The 19,546-nt window shown below is 38.9% G+C and overlaps 1 protein-coding gene across 1 annotated transcript; it reads right to left on the bottom strand.

Moving 5' to 3' along the window:
* Nucleotides 1-8,343: 8,343 nt before the first annotated feature.
* On the bottom strand, nucleotides 8,344-19,243 carry CBX6 (chromobox 6). The gene is made up of 5 exons (XM_088455070.1): nucleotides 19,138-19,243; nucleotides 11,254-11,297; nucleotides 10,505-10,570; nucleotides 10,116-10,182; nucleotides 8,344-9,426 (listed from the first exon to the last, which is right to left on the bottom strand). Exons 1-5 carry the CDS (start codon nucleotides 19,204-19,206, stop codon nucleotides 8,584-8,586), a joined length of 1,089 nt encoding a protein of 362 aa, XP_088311196.1. The 5' UTR covers nucleotides 19,207-19,243; the 3' UTR covers nucleotides 8,344-8,583.
* Between the last annotated feature and the right edge of the window lie 303 nt (nucleotides 19,244-19,546).

Genomic DNA, 19,546 nt, shown 5'->3' with positions numbered 1-19,546 from the left:
AAGATGCTTGAACATATTTCTTAACCAAGGAAAATCTCAGTTTAGAAAGGGAACAGAAACCAAACCAGGCCATACTTGTTACTGTACATGGAGCCCCCAATACAGGATTGTAAACTTTCAAGATGAACATGACCACTTGCAGATAGAGGGTAGGGAAGCCAGTGAAAAGATAACCATTTTGGCATATGAAATATAAGCCAAATGTATCTGGGACACTCCTAAAATAAAAAAAATAAGGAGCTTCTCCACATCCTGTGTTCCTTACATCAACCGTGATGCAGTAACCCTGCAGTGTTTAGGTGCATCCTGCGACAGCTCCTACACACAGCACTGTTACAATACATGGTGACCAGGCCTGCGCAGCAGCAACCCATTGTAGCTGGACTGTAACAGTACTAATAGGCTGCCGTTTGGCATGTGAGTGACCACCATGGAGCCATGACTGTATAGGCCAAACGACTGACAAGGAAAGCACAAGCAGCCTAAGCTATGCAATGAAGTGCCAGAGCCCACTAGCAGCAACCACCTACTGCCTATTTGTGCAGTAGTCACAAAACAAATACATTTTCAGATCAACTCACTATATGCTTGAAACACAGAAGACCTACAAGAATCACAACCTTCAGATAACCAGCCTGCACTGCTGTACTTCATAAAAAAAAATGCACAAAATGTTTTTTAGAAAATTGTGACGCACAGACAGCCAGTATTTCAAGGAAAAAAAAAAAATATGGAAGGAAGTAATTTTGGCAATAGTCACACAGGGCATTAAAGTAAATCATCAGTATTAGGAGTACCTCAAAAGGAAAGAATATATAAACTGATGCAACCAGTCATTCATAAATTACAGGACTCAATATGCACTTCCTTAAACAAAGCTTCTCTAAATCATAACCATCAACAGGCATACTCCACAGTGGGAAAGATGCCGCACATATATGCTGGGTTTAAAGTCAAAGAGAATATTACACACATCTGTTACTTTAAACAAATATATTTGTTCTTCAGACATGGTCTCATGTTATATTGGTCATCTCCACACTATAGGGGACCACAAAAACTATGTAAATGTGTAACGTAATAAAAGTTCAGTCAGTTCTTATCACCAACACTATGTAGGAAGAATTCAAATGTTTACTCGCACCTGCAGCTCCCGTCTAGTTATGAGAGCTATTCAATTGTTTGTGCCACGGTCACCCATTACTTCTGCTCGTACCCTCCTGAGGCGGCGAGCACAAATCCACCCAAAATCGGGATTTTGGACACCCAAACTCATTGCGCCCAGTAGTGTGCACGGGGTTTAGCCACTTTACGTGGCTAATCCTGATGCATTTGGGTGCAGCATGCTCAATAATTAATGGGAGCCCGCAGCACTCATGCCAATCGGCAAAAAAACTTCGTATTACTTATGAGCGCCCAAATGCAACTGAATTCCCCCCTATGTGAGAAAACAAAAACAGAAGTGAACTTTCTATTTTTTTTTAAACAAAATAAAAAGGAAAACAAAATTCAAAAGAAACTAATAACTAAAATGGGGCAATGGATATCGTAATTCTCGATTACATTGTCCTGTATTATTTTAACACATTACCTTCTGTGCATTTCAGTTTTATTTGCAATCTCATTTGAGCTATAAAATCAAAGCCTAAAAACATCCAATAATGTTTTTATTTAAAGTTCTAAGCTTACATGCAATAATTCATGATATTTTAAATATTTTTATTCTACATGAATATTATTTGGATTGAGCAAAGGACCCCATATTGCATAATTTTAGACAAACTGAAAACTAAACATATGTTGAGCACTAATCCATTTGAACAATTTGAATGCTCCAGATTGTACAATATAAAATTCCAAAAGATTTATACGGTCCAATTAAAAGGCAATCAGGATAAAAATCTGGATATCTGATCACAACAATGTAGATTAACACGCTCTCTACCAGGGAGGAATGTAAAATAGGCCTAGATGATTACACAATTATTCTCATTGCACTGGTTTCACAGGGAGCAACTTTATGATGTGCGGAAATGCTTAGTACTTGCCTATCAACAGCTGGGTCAGAAAAGAGTGGCTTATACTTCTGGGTCTATGTACTAATAATCGTGGTACTGCTACAATTATGTAGCAAACTCGCTTGGGATATTTAAATTTTTAATAAAAATATCCTGGCTATGTACCACATGGAACTTGCAGGGACAGCGGTTGCAGTAACAGCTGTCCCCGTGAGTTATATCCCCGGTATTTAGGAGAAGTCTTTCACAGAAGACAGACTTCTCCGGGGGAAGCCAACACTGCGCATGTGCACATTGTCAGCTTCTGGTACTGGCTGGGGGCTGCAGGGGAGAGATCGAAAAATCTCTCATATGCACCTGGAGTCCTAATAGGCTTACAGTAGTTTACACCATCTGAAGATAATGTAAACTACCAGTGCTAAACTCCGAAGAGCTTCGCTTTTTGGAGTTTAGTACATAGGGGTCAGGTCAGTCCCCATTGATAATAATGGGGTCTGCGATCTTCAGAGCCAATTAGCACTCTACCGGAGATTTCTGTGAAATCTCCTGCATTGTGCATTTAGTACATAGTAGCAATACATGATATAATTTTATGTATCAAACAGCTTGGTACATATGCACCTTAAGGCTCATACACACTAGACGATGTGCTGTATGAACGATATTGGTGAAAGATTTCCCTTGAACTTTCTGTAGTGCAGGACAAACTATATTGGGTGTACACACTGAAAAATATCTTTTAGCGAAGTCATCCTGCCACATCTCTGAACAGGCAATTCTTGACGATATCGTCCTGCATGTACGGACAACCTAAGATATCGTTATCGTCCAGCGGGAGCGTGCATCGTTGGTTGTTCACTGCATACACACTGAATGATATGAACGATAGATCGTTGAACGATATCGTCTCGTGTGTATGCCCCATTAGCTTTATAATAAAATAAGAATGGAACTCAACTCATTGCCCTTTCTGAAATCTGTTCTGAAGCAGGGAAAAATCAATGGCTGCCTAAACCTACAGTTCGGTATAGTCAATCACAGATTATGCTTTAGATTGACAATTTTCAAATCAAATACATCAACTTCAGAGAAGAATTTAATATCTTTCAAATATATATTTGGACATTTTGTGCAAGTCATGTAAAATATAGTATCTGTTCTATTTTCTCAATTCATGTTTTGTTATCAGCTGTATTCCTGTGTAAATTGGCATTTATTTGTACAGAGAATGTCCTCAAATAGTAGTTGAATAGATTAAGAATTTCTAAAACTATTAATAGGTATTAAGGTCACCGTGTTGCTCATTTACAAGAAAAGTGTCCAATGCACAAGTGCATATTCAATAGAAGCTCTTCAGTTTTTCCTTGTACAATTTCTAAATCTTTGTACACACAATAAACAGAATATATTACCTATCAAAAGTGCACTGTAGGTTCCTGCTCTTCAGACTGACAATATTTTAAATAGAAAAAAAAACATTACACTTTTCTGCAGACTAGTAGTAGGAAGAGCAGGGCCAGATAAGAATCTGACGACTACGGACGGAAACATAAGTGCAATTAATCAACAATAACTCTTTAGAACTTGTTTTGATAGATACGCGATGTTAATACAATTCTTTTGAAATGCAACTGTGTAGTTTTTACACCTGCCAGACATACTGCATATAAAAGCAGCAAGGAAAGCGGAGTTTATACAAAGTGCAAAGTTTTTTCTTGGTTTACCTTTTATATGTACTAAAAGACTTTTTAGGAAATCACAGTAATGCAGAATACTAATGCTGACAAGTAAGCCACTATGTTACAAATGCCCTCTGAGTCATGGTATCAATCTAACAGAGATAACATACATACTGAGAGAAAAACTAGGTTTGGTCAAAGCAAAATAATAAAAAAAAAAAAACTATTCAAAGATCTAAAGAGAAGCAAATATCTGAATGGACTATATTGAACTCATCTCTGCTTATGTACCATGCAATAATTCAAGTTTGCTTAGAGGTGCTGAAAAAACAAAACAAAACACTACCACACCAGGAGCTCAGCTTCAATCTGCTCTGTAACCAAGAGTAACCCTGTACTAGACAATGTTAGAAAGAGTACTGTAGCTTTCTTATTGCACCTCAAACCAGGAAATAGCTTTTCTGTCCTGTTCAGCATTAAACATTTCATTTTACATCCAACGCAATACTGGGTGTGGAAAGGACACAATATAGAGGTTGACAGACAGGTCACCTTGCCCCTGTAATTTAACTAGCAATTTTCTTCCAACCCCTTAACCCTTCAAATCCCAAACAAAAAACAAATACATTACACTAAAATAGCATACAGGCTATAGCACCAAGAAAAGCCAAGGGATTATAACTTCATTCCCATGGCAAAACCATTCATGATCAGAACCTCAGTTGTAATAGAAAGGTAATCATTAAGTATCATCATCTCCTAATTCACATATGTGCTTAGTAATAAGTAGGGTAAACTATATTATTTACCACTCTGTTTACTAGACAAAACGCATTATGGAAGTTTCTCCTCCATTAATGTCTGTAAATGTAAAAGTACATTGTGATGTTAGCACCAGGTGTCTTCACTTCTGATAGCTGAGAAGTGTAGGACACACTGCAAAGCGATGACTGCTTGCAGCAAGAGGCAAGTCCTAATAGGCCAACTACTTTACCCATGCTGTGATACATCAAACACCCATTATCTATGAAAGGTGATGATTAGGTGTTAGCACCAGTGAATTATATAACACCGTAGACCTCAAATGTATTCCAGAGATTACATTTCTCCAGGTCCTGAACTAGCTTTTCCAGAACCAACTTTAAATAGTTAAAAGTGCATTCACTCAAAAGCTTAAGTTTTCAAGTTTTGGCCCAAAAATAAGAATGATTCTTTCAGCCAATAAAAATAGTCCAGCATTTCATCAAAAAGCAATTATCTACCCCACCCTCTCCAGATAAGTCATCATCCAACTTCCAACAGGAACATAGTGTAAAATGTGATGGCAGAGAAGTAATTGTCTTGGTCTCATTCATTTAACCCACTTTCTATGTATAGGTGCATACACACACAACGATTTAGTTAATGAACGATTTTAGTAAACGATTTTCTCCCTTGAAAAAATTAACTAAAATCGTTTACTAAAGTTGTTCATTTACTATGTTCATTTAAATGTAATGAACGATTTTTTAGAATTACAAATGATTTTTGCATATTCCCTTACTGAAAATCGTTGACTTGACAAGTCTGACTGAACTACAAAAGTGAAGGCGCATGAACGAAAATCTTTCGTTTGACTCAGAAACTGAACTATTTTTACAAACGATTATCGTTAAACGAAAAATCGTTCAAAAAATCGTTGTGTGTGTATGCACCTTAAGAAATACAATATACACAACCAGTATATTGCTAACATACACTTTCAAGAAATTCACAATTCCAATTCTGATTCTTGACAACAAAAATGGAAAGTGTGTGTGTATATTCTTCATTTTATGTGAATAGTCAGTATTTATGCATATTTATTAACATAGAAGTGATATTATCAAATTGCAGAGAAGCTTGTTTTGCAAAAAATAAAAATCTTGTTATAATCTACATTTGGTATGATGTGTCTTGAGTTTAATTTTTATCTATAAACTTCTCTTCAGTACATCACTGTAGAAGAGAAAACAAAACAATGAATAAACTTTCAATTTCTGCAGATCATACCTGTGTGAGACATACTGTACACCCTAGTATTGTATGTTACAAGGGGAATATGTTGGTGCCAACTATGATACTTGCACATTAAATGGAACAACAGTAAAAAAAACTAGATGGAAAATACTGGTCGACAGAATGCAAAGTAGCAGCACAGCACCAAACGATAGTAAAATAAGCAAGTTAAATCTTCTTTATTAGCCTCTTGCCTGGCATGGTCACATTGCTTGCGACCACACCAGGCATTGCCTTAATGTATATAGACGCAAACAATGCTACCCCTCAATAACGCACAGAGGGCAAAGAGATTGATGAGCGATATACTAAAAATCTATGTTAATGTTATGTGCTTAATACATTTTATTATTTTTTAAATAAAATAGTGTTGGATAAGTTTTAAATAGATGTCCAATTCAATCATAAAAATCCCCCAGACAATTTGAGTGGTTTTTGGAAAAATATGTTGTCAGTAAGTGGTTAAGGTGGCACCGAAACATACAAGCAATGTATACGTCAATGGTCAGACCACATCATGAATATGGGCACAGTTTAGGCCATCTCACTCCTATAAATGACTCGGGAGGGTTCAGAGGCAAACAAGCTCATTCTGTTAATAAAAAATACGATTACTTCAATTTCTAAATGCAATGGATTGGTGCCCACATCATCAGAAAGCAACAATATGCATAAATGCAAACCAAAAAAAATATATATATGTTGTGTGCATGCCTCAGAAAGAATTTTACTTCTATATAAAAGTAAATTTCCTGTTCAAATACACTTCTAATTTATATTATTTGTAATAGTTTTAACCACACATTGTATGAAATGTATGTTACATGTATTAAGTATGCTATTACAATATATGCTTAGCAGCTGTGATAATGCAGTTTAAATATATATTTGCCAATAATTTAACTCTCATATTGCTGCTTTGATAAATAAAGTAGAAAAGTTGTTTTATCCTGCACAGGAAGAGGAAAAAAATCACAAGCAAAAGTATGAAAGAGAATGTAAAGGACCAACTTGTATAAATAATGTTAAGGCTACATATTGAGCTGTAGAATCAGCACAGTTGGTGGTGCTCCCCTGGGTCAAACAACAGTACTGTATATCCAAATACTCAGTAGTGTGTTGTTGCCGGAGGAAGATGGAAACAGCACTCAAATGGAAAAACCCTTTGTGGGGGCACTGCTTCAGAACGTGCAATACTGGTATTGCATAACATTTTAATTTTAATGAATAAAATAGTTTAAAAAGTGAGCCACACTCAAATGCTTTTCACTAAACAAGACCTGTACCTAGAAGTAAATGTCTATATCAATGTACGACATCTAGGAGACATATGTCAGAAAAGCAGCACCTACTTTGTAAACAAAAATAAGTAGGTGTCCCCAAAAAGAGGGGGATTTGGCTGAAGTTTTAGTCAAAACTCTCAACTGGGTGAAATATTAACAGCAGATAATATAGTTAGTACATTATATATTTGATATCAGATCTCATAACCCATCAGGGTCTTATGATTTCAGAAAAACAAGGCAGGAGAAGCCAACTGTCTGCTGAAAAAATATGCAAAAGCACAAGTATCTACAATCTCTAAAAGATAGAAGGTGAGCAAACATGTATATCAACGATGCATTTGTAAATATAATCTGTAGTTGGCGACTGCAAAAGAGCAAGATAACTAATGACATCACAGTGATTGAAACATTCTTCTCATAGATAAATGACAATAATTGTTGTTTAGAATACAAAAGAGTAACAGTATACAAGAATATACTGAAAACTGTTGTTTCGCACAAACTACTACTACAGGTTTAGTCTCCCATATCCAAAAAGCTTGGGTCCAGAGGTATTTTGGATATTGGAATATTCCGTATTTTGGAATATTTTCATAAAATAATGAAATATCTTGGGAATGGGACCCAAATCTAAACACAGAATGCATTTATGTTTTATATACACCTTATACACATAGCCTGAAGGTCATTTTTACTATATTTTTAATAATTTGTGTTTTAAACAAAGTTTGTGTACATTGAACCATCAGAAAGCAAAGGTTTCACTTTCTCAGTCATGCCAAAAATATTCCATATTTCGAAATATTTGGATATGGGAGACTCAACCTGTAATATCAATTATAGTGCTTAATTGGATCCAAAACAGGTAAAAAATTATATACAGTGCCTTTCTGCCAAGCAGGATAATGAAAAAATAGCAGAGGTACAGATGTGTCTGACTCCAAATCCACTCTGTGTATATTGATAGTCAAAGAAAGAAAACTATGTGAGTTACCTACTTATATTTGTTTACAAAGTAGGTGCTTCTTTACTGACCTATGTCTCTAGATGTCGTACATTAATATAAAAATTTACTTCTAGGTACAGGTCTGGTTTAGTGAAAAGCATTTGAGTTTGGCTTACTTTTTAAACAATTTTTGTCATTAAAAGTTACATTTTATGTATTACCATTATTGCACGTTCTGAAGCAGTGCCCCCACAAAGGGTTCTTCCATTTGCGTGCCGATTTGATAAATATTAAATTACATCGAAACAAAGTTGACAAAGACACTTACTGACTGGGCCAAATAACTGCCATCACATTCTTAGTTTAGATTGTACCATTGTAAGCCTTGTGAATAAAGCCTACATTTTATACGTGGAGCCATTTCTAAGTACATAAATTATCCTAACAGTCAGTCAATTCAAGACAACATGATCTCCACTATCTTACAACACAGGACCACATATGAATCATGAACGTAGAGAGCTAGCAAATGGGTAAGGTGGTGTAACAATAGCTTAAGAGTGAATTAACCTTTAAATAGTTGAACATCCTTTGTTCTTATAATTCTTTATTCCCCCCTATTTGCCAGCAGCTGCTACTTTCTCGAAGTCTTGTGCATTGCAGAACTCCTTTATGGTGACTGTCAACAGGTTGCTGGTGACATCTGTCACTACCACATTGGAGCATGGTGACATGTCTGGACGCCAATCTCCAGCCTCCTCATCGGGATCAGATTCATCAGGCTCACCTTGCCCACGCTTGCTTGCTGAGGACTCTGGGGGAATAGAGAGATCCAATGCCTCAGATTCACGCCAGTCAGGAACAGCAGGGCTGAGGGTCTCGGGCAGCAGCTTAGGTGGTCGGTCATCTGATCGAGCTGGGGAAGGACATCCAGAGGTACTTGAACTATCATCGCCAAGACCCTGGCGAGTGTTTTCATCATCAGCCTTGTCATCTGGTCCTCGAAGGGATGGCTTGTTGTACAATGAGAAGCTGCCATATTTCAAATGGCGAATCTGATTGCGAAGCATGCTCTCACTGTACTTCTTGCTTTTGCCAATCACTCTGTTCCGGGATGGTATTTTGGGGCGTCCAAGAGGTTGTTTTGTTCCTTTATCAATAACCTTCAGATTGAGTATGATACGGTTACGTTTTGGCTCTCGAGGTTTGGCTTTACGGTTGATGATTCGCACAGTCTCTGAAAAAGGAGACACAGGTGGACGCAGGCCAGAACTAGTTCCAGATGGTGCCATAGGGTCTGGACGGGGAAGAGGGCGACGAGACATACTATGACAGCGCCGAATGTCCTTCTTTAAACGATGCACAGCAGCACTGGAGTGCAATTTAGGGGAACAGCTTGAACCTGGCTTAATGCCAAAGTGGACATCACTCATACGAAGAGCTTCAGCCTGGGCTCTGGCCTGTAAATAAGGACAAATTACAATAATTACAGGCAGCAGCACTTACTTGTGCTCTACAACACTGACAAAATACTTGTTCAATTTTTAAAAGTGATGTTCTGGCTCAGTATGATTGGGCTACTTTGTTTTCATGTTTAAAGTGATAGGTCTTTGATGTCTGCTTAAGGCCTTTTACTTAACTAAGTGCAGCTATATGCTGAACTTACAGTACCGCCAAACCCATGGATTTTAGTTTGCAGCACCATAGGGTCCACAGTAAGATCAGGCTTTGAGGGGGGAGAGTCCAGCTGCTGTAGTTTCTATGCCTTTGCGACAGCAACTCGCCCCCTCGCTCCTAATTTAATTGACCCCATAGAGTGGGATGAACATAGTTTAATGAAACAGCATTAGAGATTAAGACTGAGAATTTGTTTTACTAGGATCATTTTTCACTCCAATATATACTTGGGATTTTGCACCTTTTGGACATTATTTTTTCAAGATAAACAATCTTTATTAAAGAAATTATGTATTCTAATTTTTTATTTAGATGGATTTTGAAAAATAAAAAGCAGCTTTCCTTGTCTGGAAATTGCAATGCCCAGTACCAGACTACAGAGGAGCTTGTTCTGTAACAGAATGTTAATGGGTTTTAAAGGCTAAAACAGGATAATTAAAAAAAATAAAATAAGTAAAAACACTTTAATTACCTTTAAAAGGAATGTTTTTGGTTTTGGGCCCCTTTTCTTCGGTCCATAAATTTCTTGTTCTCTCTCTCTATACAAGAAAGAATGAGAAAGCAGAGCACATGTCTTTGGTTAGTACATAAGAGCGTTGTGCTGCTGGTGAGCAATGTCCTGCACATAAATACAGAGCACCCAATACAAGCATGTTCTACTACAAATCAATTTTTTTAATAAAGCATGCAGAATATTCCCTGCAGTTAGGAAATGTGGATATTTCCTATAACTGAGATTTACTTAGCTCAAATAAGCTTTTTATTGTGCAAGAGACAAAACATTAAACATGATGCATTGTTTCATAAAAGTAGTATCGGAAGGTAATCTTTAGTATAAATAGCAGGAAAAAGAAAACTCACTTTTGCTCAAAAGCCACGATAAGTCGTGAATCCAAAATATTCTCCTCTGGTTCCCAAGTGCTGTACCTGCAGAGAGTTATGCATCAGGATATAAGTTATAAAGAATGTGTTCAGCTCAATACATAACCAACACATATTATAGATCACTAACCAACAGGAACTTCGTTTCAATAAATGGAACCATAAAAATATATTTATTACAGTGCACATTAAAATAAAATATTCCAATTTATGAAAAAGTATAAAATACATTGATCTCCATGCTAAATTACATGTAGGGAATAAATAATACTATCTTAGAATAAAAATAAAGAGGGGGCCATTCCAGCTAATAAAGGTAGTGGCCTTGAGGGGCTAATTGGTATTAGTATCCTATAGAACTGTTAGTTTTTATTGTGGAACTAAACCGGGAAAAATTTATGTGTGTTGTAGATTAACATGTAGTGTCTTGACTTTTCTCAAACGACAAAAACTCTTACTAACAAAACAAATCAGAAATTGTTCACAGTCCATTAGCATGTTGCTGTGAAAATCCATCCCTCTCTCTATGGCCCTGCCTTGGGTCAATAATCTCCTGCCTGAAGCAATGCAGGTGTCTTTTACCCCGCTTAAATATTATCTATGCACATACTACACTACACACTATTTCGAAAATACTACTTTTAGGTGCCCCTAGAAATCAAGAATCTAGATTAAAATATTCAAACCAACTATGCATAAAGCAAGAAAAAGAAACAATGGGATCTTACTTTATAGCCCAACCTTTCCATTTCACAAGGTATTCAATACGGCCCTGAAACAAAGAAAATAAAAATAAAAGAGGACTCAGTGCTTCCAAACATTAATCATATATTAGAACACAATTTGGGAAGTCCTGTGACGAAAAAATTAAATTAAAAATTAAATTTTATGGAATGTTTTCCTATTCAGCAAAGTATAACTGCCTCAGTATGGAGAGTATTTGTTTAAAAATACATGGTGACAAGTTAGTAATTATCTCAGTAGCCGAGGACCATCTCAGCTGCCGAGGACCATCTCAGCTTCAAATACAGATGTGTCCTCACTAGTCATTGCTGCAGTCGTGCCTAACAGCGTCTCTTGGCATGCCTTGTCCCTTAAGACTCTGCTAGTGTTGGGTGTCTTTTGTGGGTTTTTTTTTACCGAAAATGTGCAATGCGATGTGATTAGGACGCACCAGGAGACTGTGCTGGATAATTTGATACGCAACACTTGTATATCAGAGTCTCTGCTATGATGCAGCGGCCGTAACTCTCAGTTGCACACAGATAAACAAGTGTCGCATATAAAAATAATCTGGTGCGTCTTGGTTGCATCGCGAGTTGGACACATCCCTGCCACAAAAAAAAAAAAAAAAGACCATCGATGCTTGCACAGGACTTGGCGGCTCACTCTGGACAGTCATATCAATCTGCATGGCGTATCGCAGCTAGATGAGCAGGGACACATCTGTACATCACAATATAAGGAATACTTAGGGGCTGTTACAGAGTTGAACATACTTGTATCTTGTGCAAATTTGTACAGAGCATGATGGGGAGAAAAAAAAAAAAGGGGGCACACGCAAACACAGGCGAGTCATACACAATTCAATCACATCTACACGTCTTAAGAGGTGGAACTGGGCAAAGTACAGTGAGTTTGTATTCACACAACTTTGGACTTTGCAGACGTGGAAGTTCGGAATACAAGAGCAGGTGCACACTGATCATAACGATGACTACAAACAAGAAACACAAATAATATCCTGCACAGGACAAAAATGTAATTCAATTACCAGCAATTTAGTACCTTCTAATAATTAGTTACCAAATTTTGTATATAGCTGGAGGTGCTCCCTGGAATCGAATATCAAGTACTCAGAAAAAAACCTTCCATTGGCCTCGGCCAATGTGCAGCAAGTGATTCCTTTGTGGAGCACTCAATAATAAATTAATTGATATAAATTATCTGAAAATATACATAAATTACAGTATAACTTTTAATCGGTTCCCTCTTTAAAGAGATTGGGGATTATTTTGACCCAGAGTGTGAAAATATGACAGTCACCCATCAATAAACATCCATAAATACCATATAGTTGATATCAGAAAATGAACATAATTAAAACATAACTTTTAATCGTATCCTTCTATAAAATAAATTGGGAATTATTATGAAAATATGATCGAGTCACCCATCAATAAGCACACAAATATCATATATTACATCAACGATGACTTACTACTGGCATCTGCTAAGTATGCAGATGTCATCGACATCACCCGTCGGACCTGCATGATCGTCAGCAAGGCGCAGGTAAGTGTTTATGCACTTGCCAATGTCGGCACCCCCGCCGTGATCGACATTGTGCTGGGTACACGTTTAGTGTGTATCCAGCATTAAACAGAGCTAATATGATCAATTGAACATCTAAAAATTCCAGTGTACACACTACTCAATTACAGTTCCTATCTGAACAACAAATGTCGTTGAGGTGTTGATTTTAAACGCACTGTCAGACGATTTCCATACACACTACATTGGCTGCATGGTATTGGCTCAGTGGGACCAACGAACGTTGTGTAGCAGTCAGTGTCTATATATCGGGAGCAGAACCCAATGTTTTTTAAATGATCCCCTGGTGCAGTTTACACACTGTGCAATAATTGGACCAGGAATCCGAGAAGTTGCTGTTCGACCTGATTACTGCACAGTGTGTACCTCATTTAAGTCACCCAGATCTCTTTCCTAATACTTATTGAAATTAGGCAAAGTACAAAAGCGGTTCTCTGTATGTAACTTGTATGTATTGGATAAAAGGATGTTTGGGGTAGGTCGACCATACACACCACAATTGGTCAAAAGGTTTGATAACTTGCCGTACTGCTTTATGAACAGAGGGCCTGATTCAGACCCACTCGCATAGCGCTCGCAAGCGGGTCGATGGTGGGGTACTGCGCACGCATGCGCAAGCCCCGGAGCGAGAGAGAAATTGTTGATCGACAGCACACCCAGTTTTGTAGGCAGGGGGGGTGGCTACACAAATGGAGGCGTTCCCGAAGGAATGCCTGCCGTTTGTGGGAGGCACCACTGACATCACCAGAGAAGCTCTCTAGGGCTTGCGACGGACGAGACCCTACCGCAATTGTCTCGTTGCAAGCCCCGATGGTCGCGACCATCACCTGGCTGCCCGAAAAGCTGTGGGTGGTCACCCAGTTTAGCGAGTGGCCAGGAGGCCGCAAAAAAAAAAAGAAACGCCCTGATTCAGAGTGAGCGCTCTTAAAGAGTGTCCGGCTCTGAATCAGGCCCAGAGTCTCTAGATAAGAAGTGCTAAAGGTACCGTCAAATTTTTACATTAGGCAAGACCCAATTTGCCAGAATGTCCTTAATTTTAAGAACCCCAGAAGAGCCCGCCAGCACCAAGGTGGTAAAGGACAATGCAGGAGAGAAAAATGCTTGTGTAAACAATGGAATCAATGGGGAAAGCAAGGCGAAAATACTGGTTTTGTTTGTATGCATAACACAATACAAATATATGAAGATGCATGCTGAGTAACAATTAAATGGTTACAGTCCTGACAACCTCAGAGTTCTGTTAAATACAGACTGTTCAATCTGCAAGCTGTTATGATTAAAGCCTAAAGCTGCATACACACACGGGGCGACTGCACGACGATCAGATGACGATAGTTATCTGATCGTTCTGCATGTGTTGGATGATCATTATCGAACATCCAACACTAGCATTAACCTATAACGACCCGCGATTAACGATTGCAGGTCCCTATAGTAAAACAGGCCAACATTGTCAAAATCGACCATGTATACCGGTTTTCCCGGGCGACGGTCGACAACGACCATTCGCGCCCGTGCATCGACCATCGTACGCAGCTTAACACAGTTTTCCTAGGTTCCAGCTTCCCTGACACTTATATCTTATTATAGTGTCCCATTATAGCTAACACTAATACACTACAAAGTGCCGTCATAAATTTAGTATAGCACATTCTAATCAGGTATACTGTAAGTGGTAGTAGAGCTTGGCTACAACTCATGAAACACAGATTATTGCTTACTTTTTTTATATACCACAATGAAATAAATTAACGAGATTGCAATAATACACAATTTAATTGGTAAAAAAAAAAAAAAGTTTAAAGGCTTGTGCTCCCTAATCTGAATATCTTTTTTGCAGATGTTTCTGTTTTGCTGAAAGGTTTGCTCTTACACAACAAGAGTTTTGAACTGTCAAAGAGCACTATTTATCTAATCCCTAGGGCTATAAAGGTTTATTGTGCTAACACTTGAGGATTTAAAACGGCGTAACAATAAAGTGGAGAGAAAATCCTAAAAGTCTATTTGCTATGATTGAGGACATAATTTTTTTAATTATTGGCCAACCACTTCAAACATGTCTTGAGCTGCTACATTCCAACACCAAATGTAAAAATGTTTAAATGTTTCCCAAAAAGTACTCACAGAATATGTAAAACTATTTTCTGTTGTAAATCTTTCAGAGATCCAAGGGCCATATTTATCAAGCCCATATTTCATTCAGTTATTCAGAAACTAACAAATTGTTGAGACAATCGGGTGTGAGTGACCAGATATCTGCTAGCACCGTCCTGAGATGGCGAGCAGAAATCTGCAGAAAGTTGGCTGTATTACACGGTACTTTAGATGGGTTCAGCCTTTTTACGCGGCTAAACCCAATGCATGTGGGCGTGACAAGTGTGATAACTACGGCACTCGCACCCAATCATCAGCCCAACAATTGAATAGCTCCGTTGGTCAACTGGATCTCCCCCTTTGTGTGAAAATGTAGAAGTAGAGCATCGGTTTATCAATGATCACTGTGTATCTACATTCAATGTGAGTTTAGCAGCTTTGAAGGTAGCAGAAACATAAGTTAAAGCAAACATCATGGGACACAAAGCAGATTACATAGGGAGGAGTGATCCCTATTCTAAGCTCTGTTTCCCAGCGCAAACAGATACCAAGTGCATGTGTGTATATAGAGCCTGGCTTTACTCAATTAGTACAACAGAAGCTGGCAACAGGTCTTAAGCAAATATGTTTTAATAGTGATTTTCAGCCGTAGGGATTTAATCATTATTGTTAATTTGGATGGTGATATACATTAATATATTTTTTACAAGCTTCTTGGTGGGGATACTCTGTAAAAAGCTGGATGTGGGTTAAGCTCAGATTGCATTTCCCACATTGAAAAAATATTAGCTGTTGAAGCAAGCAGAAAAAATTAAGACCGTACTAGAGACAATAACATTAATTCACAATTTTAAATTATAAGCATTGCCCAATCTTTATTTAATGTAATCTTCCTTCTTTATATAGTAAATAGGGATAGGAGTGTATGTAAAAATTGGAGACAGATTTAGCACAAGAAAAAGCTCAGTTTCAGGTTAGAGAGAGAGTTCTTGGGAAACACGTAGGTTTCCTAAAAAAGGGAAGAATTGAATGTGTTTTTGTTTTTCCCCAATAAATTGCCAGTTGCAGGCACAAAAACTGTGTTTGCCTTACTCTTCACACTCCTGGATGTGGCAACATAAAAATACCATCACCAAAGACATGCTTCATGCTCTTTATGTGCTCTCTCCCAGGCCGGCTTCCTCCAGATCACACAGCAGGAAAACTGTAGAGGTGAGCACACATTAGGCGACCCCCCGATGCGACGCCCGATGGTGCTGATGAAAAATATATCGGACGGGCGGTACACACTCCTTGATCCGGTGACAGCCCATCCAATATGTCGCTTGCCAGCACCATTGAACTTGCGTCAGCAGCTGGTTTGCTCCGTCATCCAAGCATGGACGATGGAACAACCCAGATGTCAGGCAGTGGGGGCACGCATAGTGGGTACACACTAAACAATGTGCCCAATATATCGACCCAATCGGCGGGATCGGATGACATATCATCTACTGTGTACCCGGCATTAGGTGCAGAGGCAGGCCTAGGTTCCAGAACTCTACTGTCTAATGCAGGGGTAGCCAACCTCGGTCCTCAGGAGCTACCAACAGTTCACATTTTCCAGGTCACCCAGCAGGTGCACATGTGTAGTTATAACTCACTGACACATTTGAAAAGATCCACAGGTGGATCTAATTATTTCACTTGTGATTCTGTGAGGAAACCTGGAAAACATGCACTGTTGGTAGCTCTCGAGGACCAGGGTTGGCTACCCCTGGTCTAATGCACTATAATCAGTCTCATGCTGGCTTCCTCTATACTTCACTCTCTTCTGTGCACACTGGGTCTCAGGGGAACTCATCTATTCTTTTTGAATTGGTAACTATATACTGTAGTGTAGTAGTGCAATAAAATAAGAGTGTGAGTAAGTAAAGGATCATAAAGGCTACTAAGAGGCCAGTTCAATTAGCTGCAAGGGGGAAAAGTTTCCGTTTCAATGCCGTGGAAACCCCTCCTCAACTCGCACCCCTTGTGGCAGCCTGACTTTGTGGGGTTTTTTTATGCAGTGCTATGGAATAAAAAAAAAAAAAGCCATGAGTTCAGAGCTACCAGTGCAGCATATGGCCATATTGTATATGTACTCCCGAGGAAAGCAGGCTTGCAGCTAATTGAATAGACCCCTAAGTGTCAAATGGAATTTAAACAGACAAAGACATTTTCCGATATTCACATTATACTCGGACATGGATTACAAAATTTCACATTGCATTTATCCTTGTTGTTTACCTCACTGTAACTCATTCTATTATCTTACGGCTCAAATAAGCTGTCTACAAAGTATTGTAGTGATCTTACTGGCAGGAACTCGTGCAGACCCATGATAAAATCTTACCTCTTCATTCGCAACCTCTACAAGATTTTGCATAACTATTTGTTTTATAAATTCAACTGTTTTCCATCTAACAGCAACAAACATTTCAAGGGATGACTCCACTATTGGAAAATGTATTCTAGAGAGGTTTTTTATTTCTTATTTCAGCACTATTGTTGAAACTTGATGACCGTGGGTTTGTGAAGCAGGAGTGGGAGTTGATCCCAGAAGGTGGCAGCAGTGTCAGGGAGATAAGTGTTACATACAGTACTAGAGAAAAAAAAAATGTATATAAAAGGGATCTATTTTACATCTATCTTAGTCACAGGGGCTTCTGGAAATTATCAGAACTAGGCAGCCAGTGTGGGAGGACACATTTTACCACTTTCTACCTAAATATATTCAAAGACTGAGCTGGAAAACTTTCAATGCCTAAAATGGCCTTTAGGGAGCAATGGCTTTCATGGAATAACAAGAGCAACATCATTTTAACAGACTGAATTCATTTTTGCATAAGTACAAGTTTTGTATTGGACCAGCCTTTATAGAATATTGCACTCATTCATGGAAATATTAAAACAAGTCCATACAGGACAATGATCTATATTTCATTTGTTTTTCTAATGCAAAGAAAATAGTTTTAAAAAAAATTAAATAAAACACTAATAACTTAAAAAAAAAAAAAAAAAATGAGTCTGTAACAAACTAATTATTCAAGACTTTGCCTTGTATCAGGTTTTCAAGAATGAGGCATATGCTGCAAGATAGGACAGTGAAATGAGGAGATAGTAAATGTTACACTGACATAGAAGCTAGGCAGAGCCAAAAGAATAATACTGTACACTTAGTTTTGGTCTACTGCCAGAAGTGATGTAGTGTTTAGTTACTCTATATAGCATTAGCATGACTCAATACTTGTCCCCATTTTAACTTTGCAATGAAACCAGCTAAATCAGCAATAAATAAATTGTGCGTTTATCACTATGGGAATTTTCTAATATCAATAAAATGTTTTTTTTTTGTGATATTCAGAGTCATAAGTCTGTAATTTAATTAGGTTATTACAATAAGAATTAACATCTGAGGGCATAAATTAAAAGCTAGAACCACAGCAGCATAAAGTAGGATTGTGTTGTCAAAAAATTCCTTAGTTTAACTCTAGTATAAAATAACACACAAAAAAATGGATGACATGTCAGTGGAGGGCATGTGAGGTCACACTATTGGGAGCCCTACCTTTACTGTGACATATGATGTGTCTGCAGATTGCTGAGGGCGTGTGAGGTCACACCATTGGGGGCACAGTAGTGAACCCTACCTGCACTAAGGTGACATGTGATGTGTCAATAGACTGCTGAGGGCATGTGAGGTCACACCATATGGGGCAGAGCAGGGAACCCTATCTGCACTATGGTAACGTATGAATTGTAAGAAGAAAAAAAAAAGGGGGAGGTATAACAAAACTAGATAAAGGTTACACATTGAAGGCTTCATAAAGCAGCAGACACATGCTGTGAGGCTGCTGTGTGTGACGGGGCAATATATTGGAGAAGACATCTGGTTACAAAGACGCTGCTGACAGATACCAGACAAAAGTGCTGTGAGAGGGACGATCCAGCAATTGCTGGACATGACGTACTTCGGGCCGCTATATGGGAAGGACATGATAGACGCAGAGCCGCGCCATTGCGCTGCTGCACGGGCCTGCGTTTTGGACTCTGACTGCGCAGTTCGGAGGCTAAACAAGGAGCAGAGGCGGAGAGAGGATGACATGCCTCCACCGCATACCGAACCCGCCGCAGTGCTGCGAGGGGCCACTCTGAGGTCTCACCTTCCTTATGCGCCGTTTAATGATGGATTCGGCGGCAAAGACCCGCTCCCCAACTGCAGACAGCTCCATGTTCAGCACGACCCCGTCCAGTACTAGCAGCGGCAGCAAACTGATGACTCCTCCCTCCGAAGACGCCGCTGTCACCTCGGCTGTGGCCGCGCCCCTTCCCGCTGTCAACGTGTTGATCCCGCCCACCCCCTCTCATTGGCCGAGGTCCCGGCTTCCTGCCGGCTCACGCCTGTTTTAAAGAGCTGAATTCTGCGTACATTCTCCTGCCCGTGTATTTCCAGCTTCCTCACCCTAGCCCCTCCCCCGGCCGCGCGTTCCCCCGAATCCCCGCCCTCCTCAGGGAGTCTGCGGCGCGCGCTTATGTGCAGTAAGTAGAGTTCGCGCGCTCGCTTTACTCTTC

The sequence above is a fragment of the Taudactylus pleione genome, unplaced genomic scaffold (assembly GCF_031769625.1).
Source record: "Taudactylus pleione unplaced genomic scaffold, aTauple2 ptg000642l, whole genome shotgun sequence".
Lineage (NCBI taxonomy): Eukaryota > Metazoa > Chordata > Amphibia > Anura > Myobatrachidae > Taudactylus > Taudactylus pleione.
Note: the sequence above shows the minus strand (reverse complement) of the source record. Positions and strands in the feature narration are given on the sequence as shown.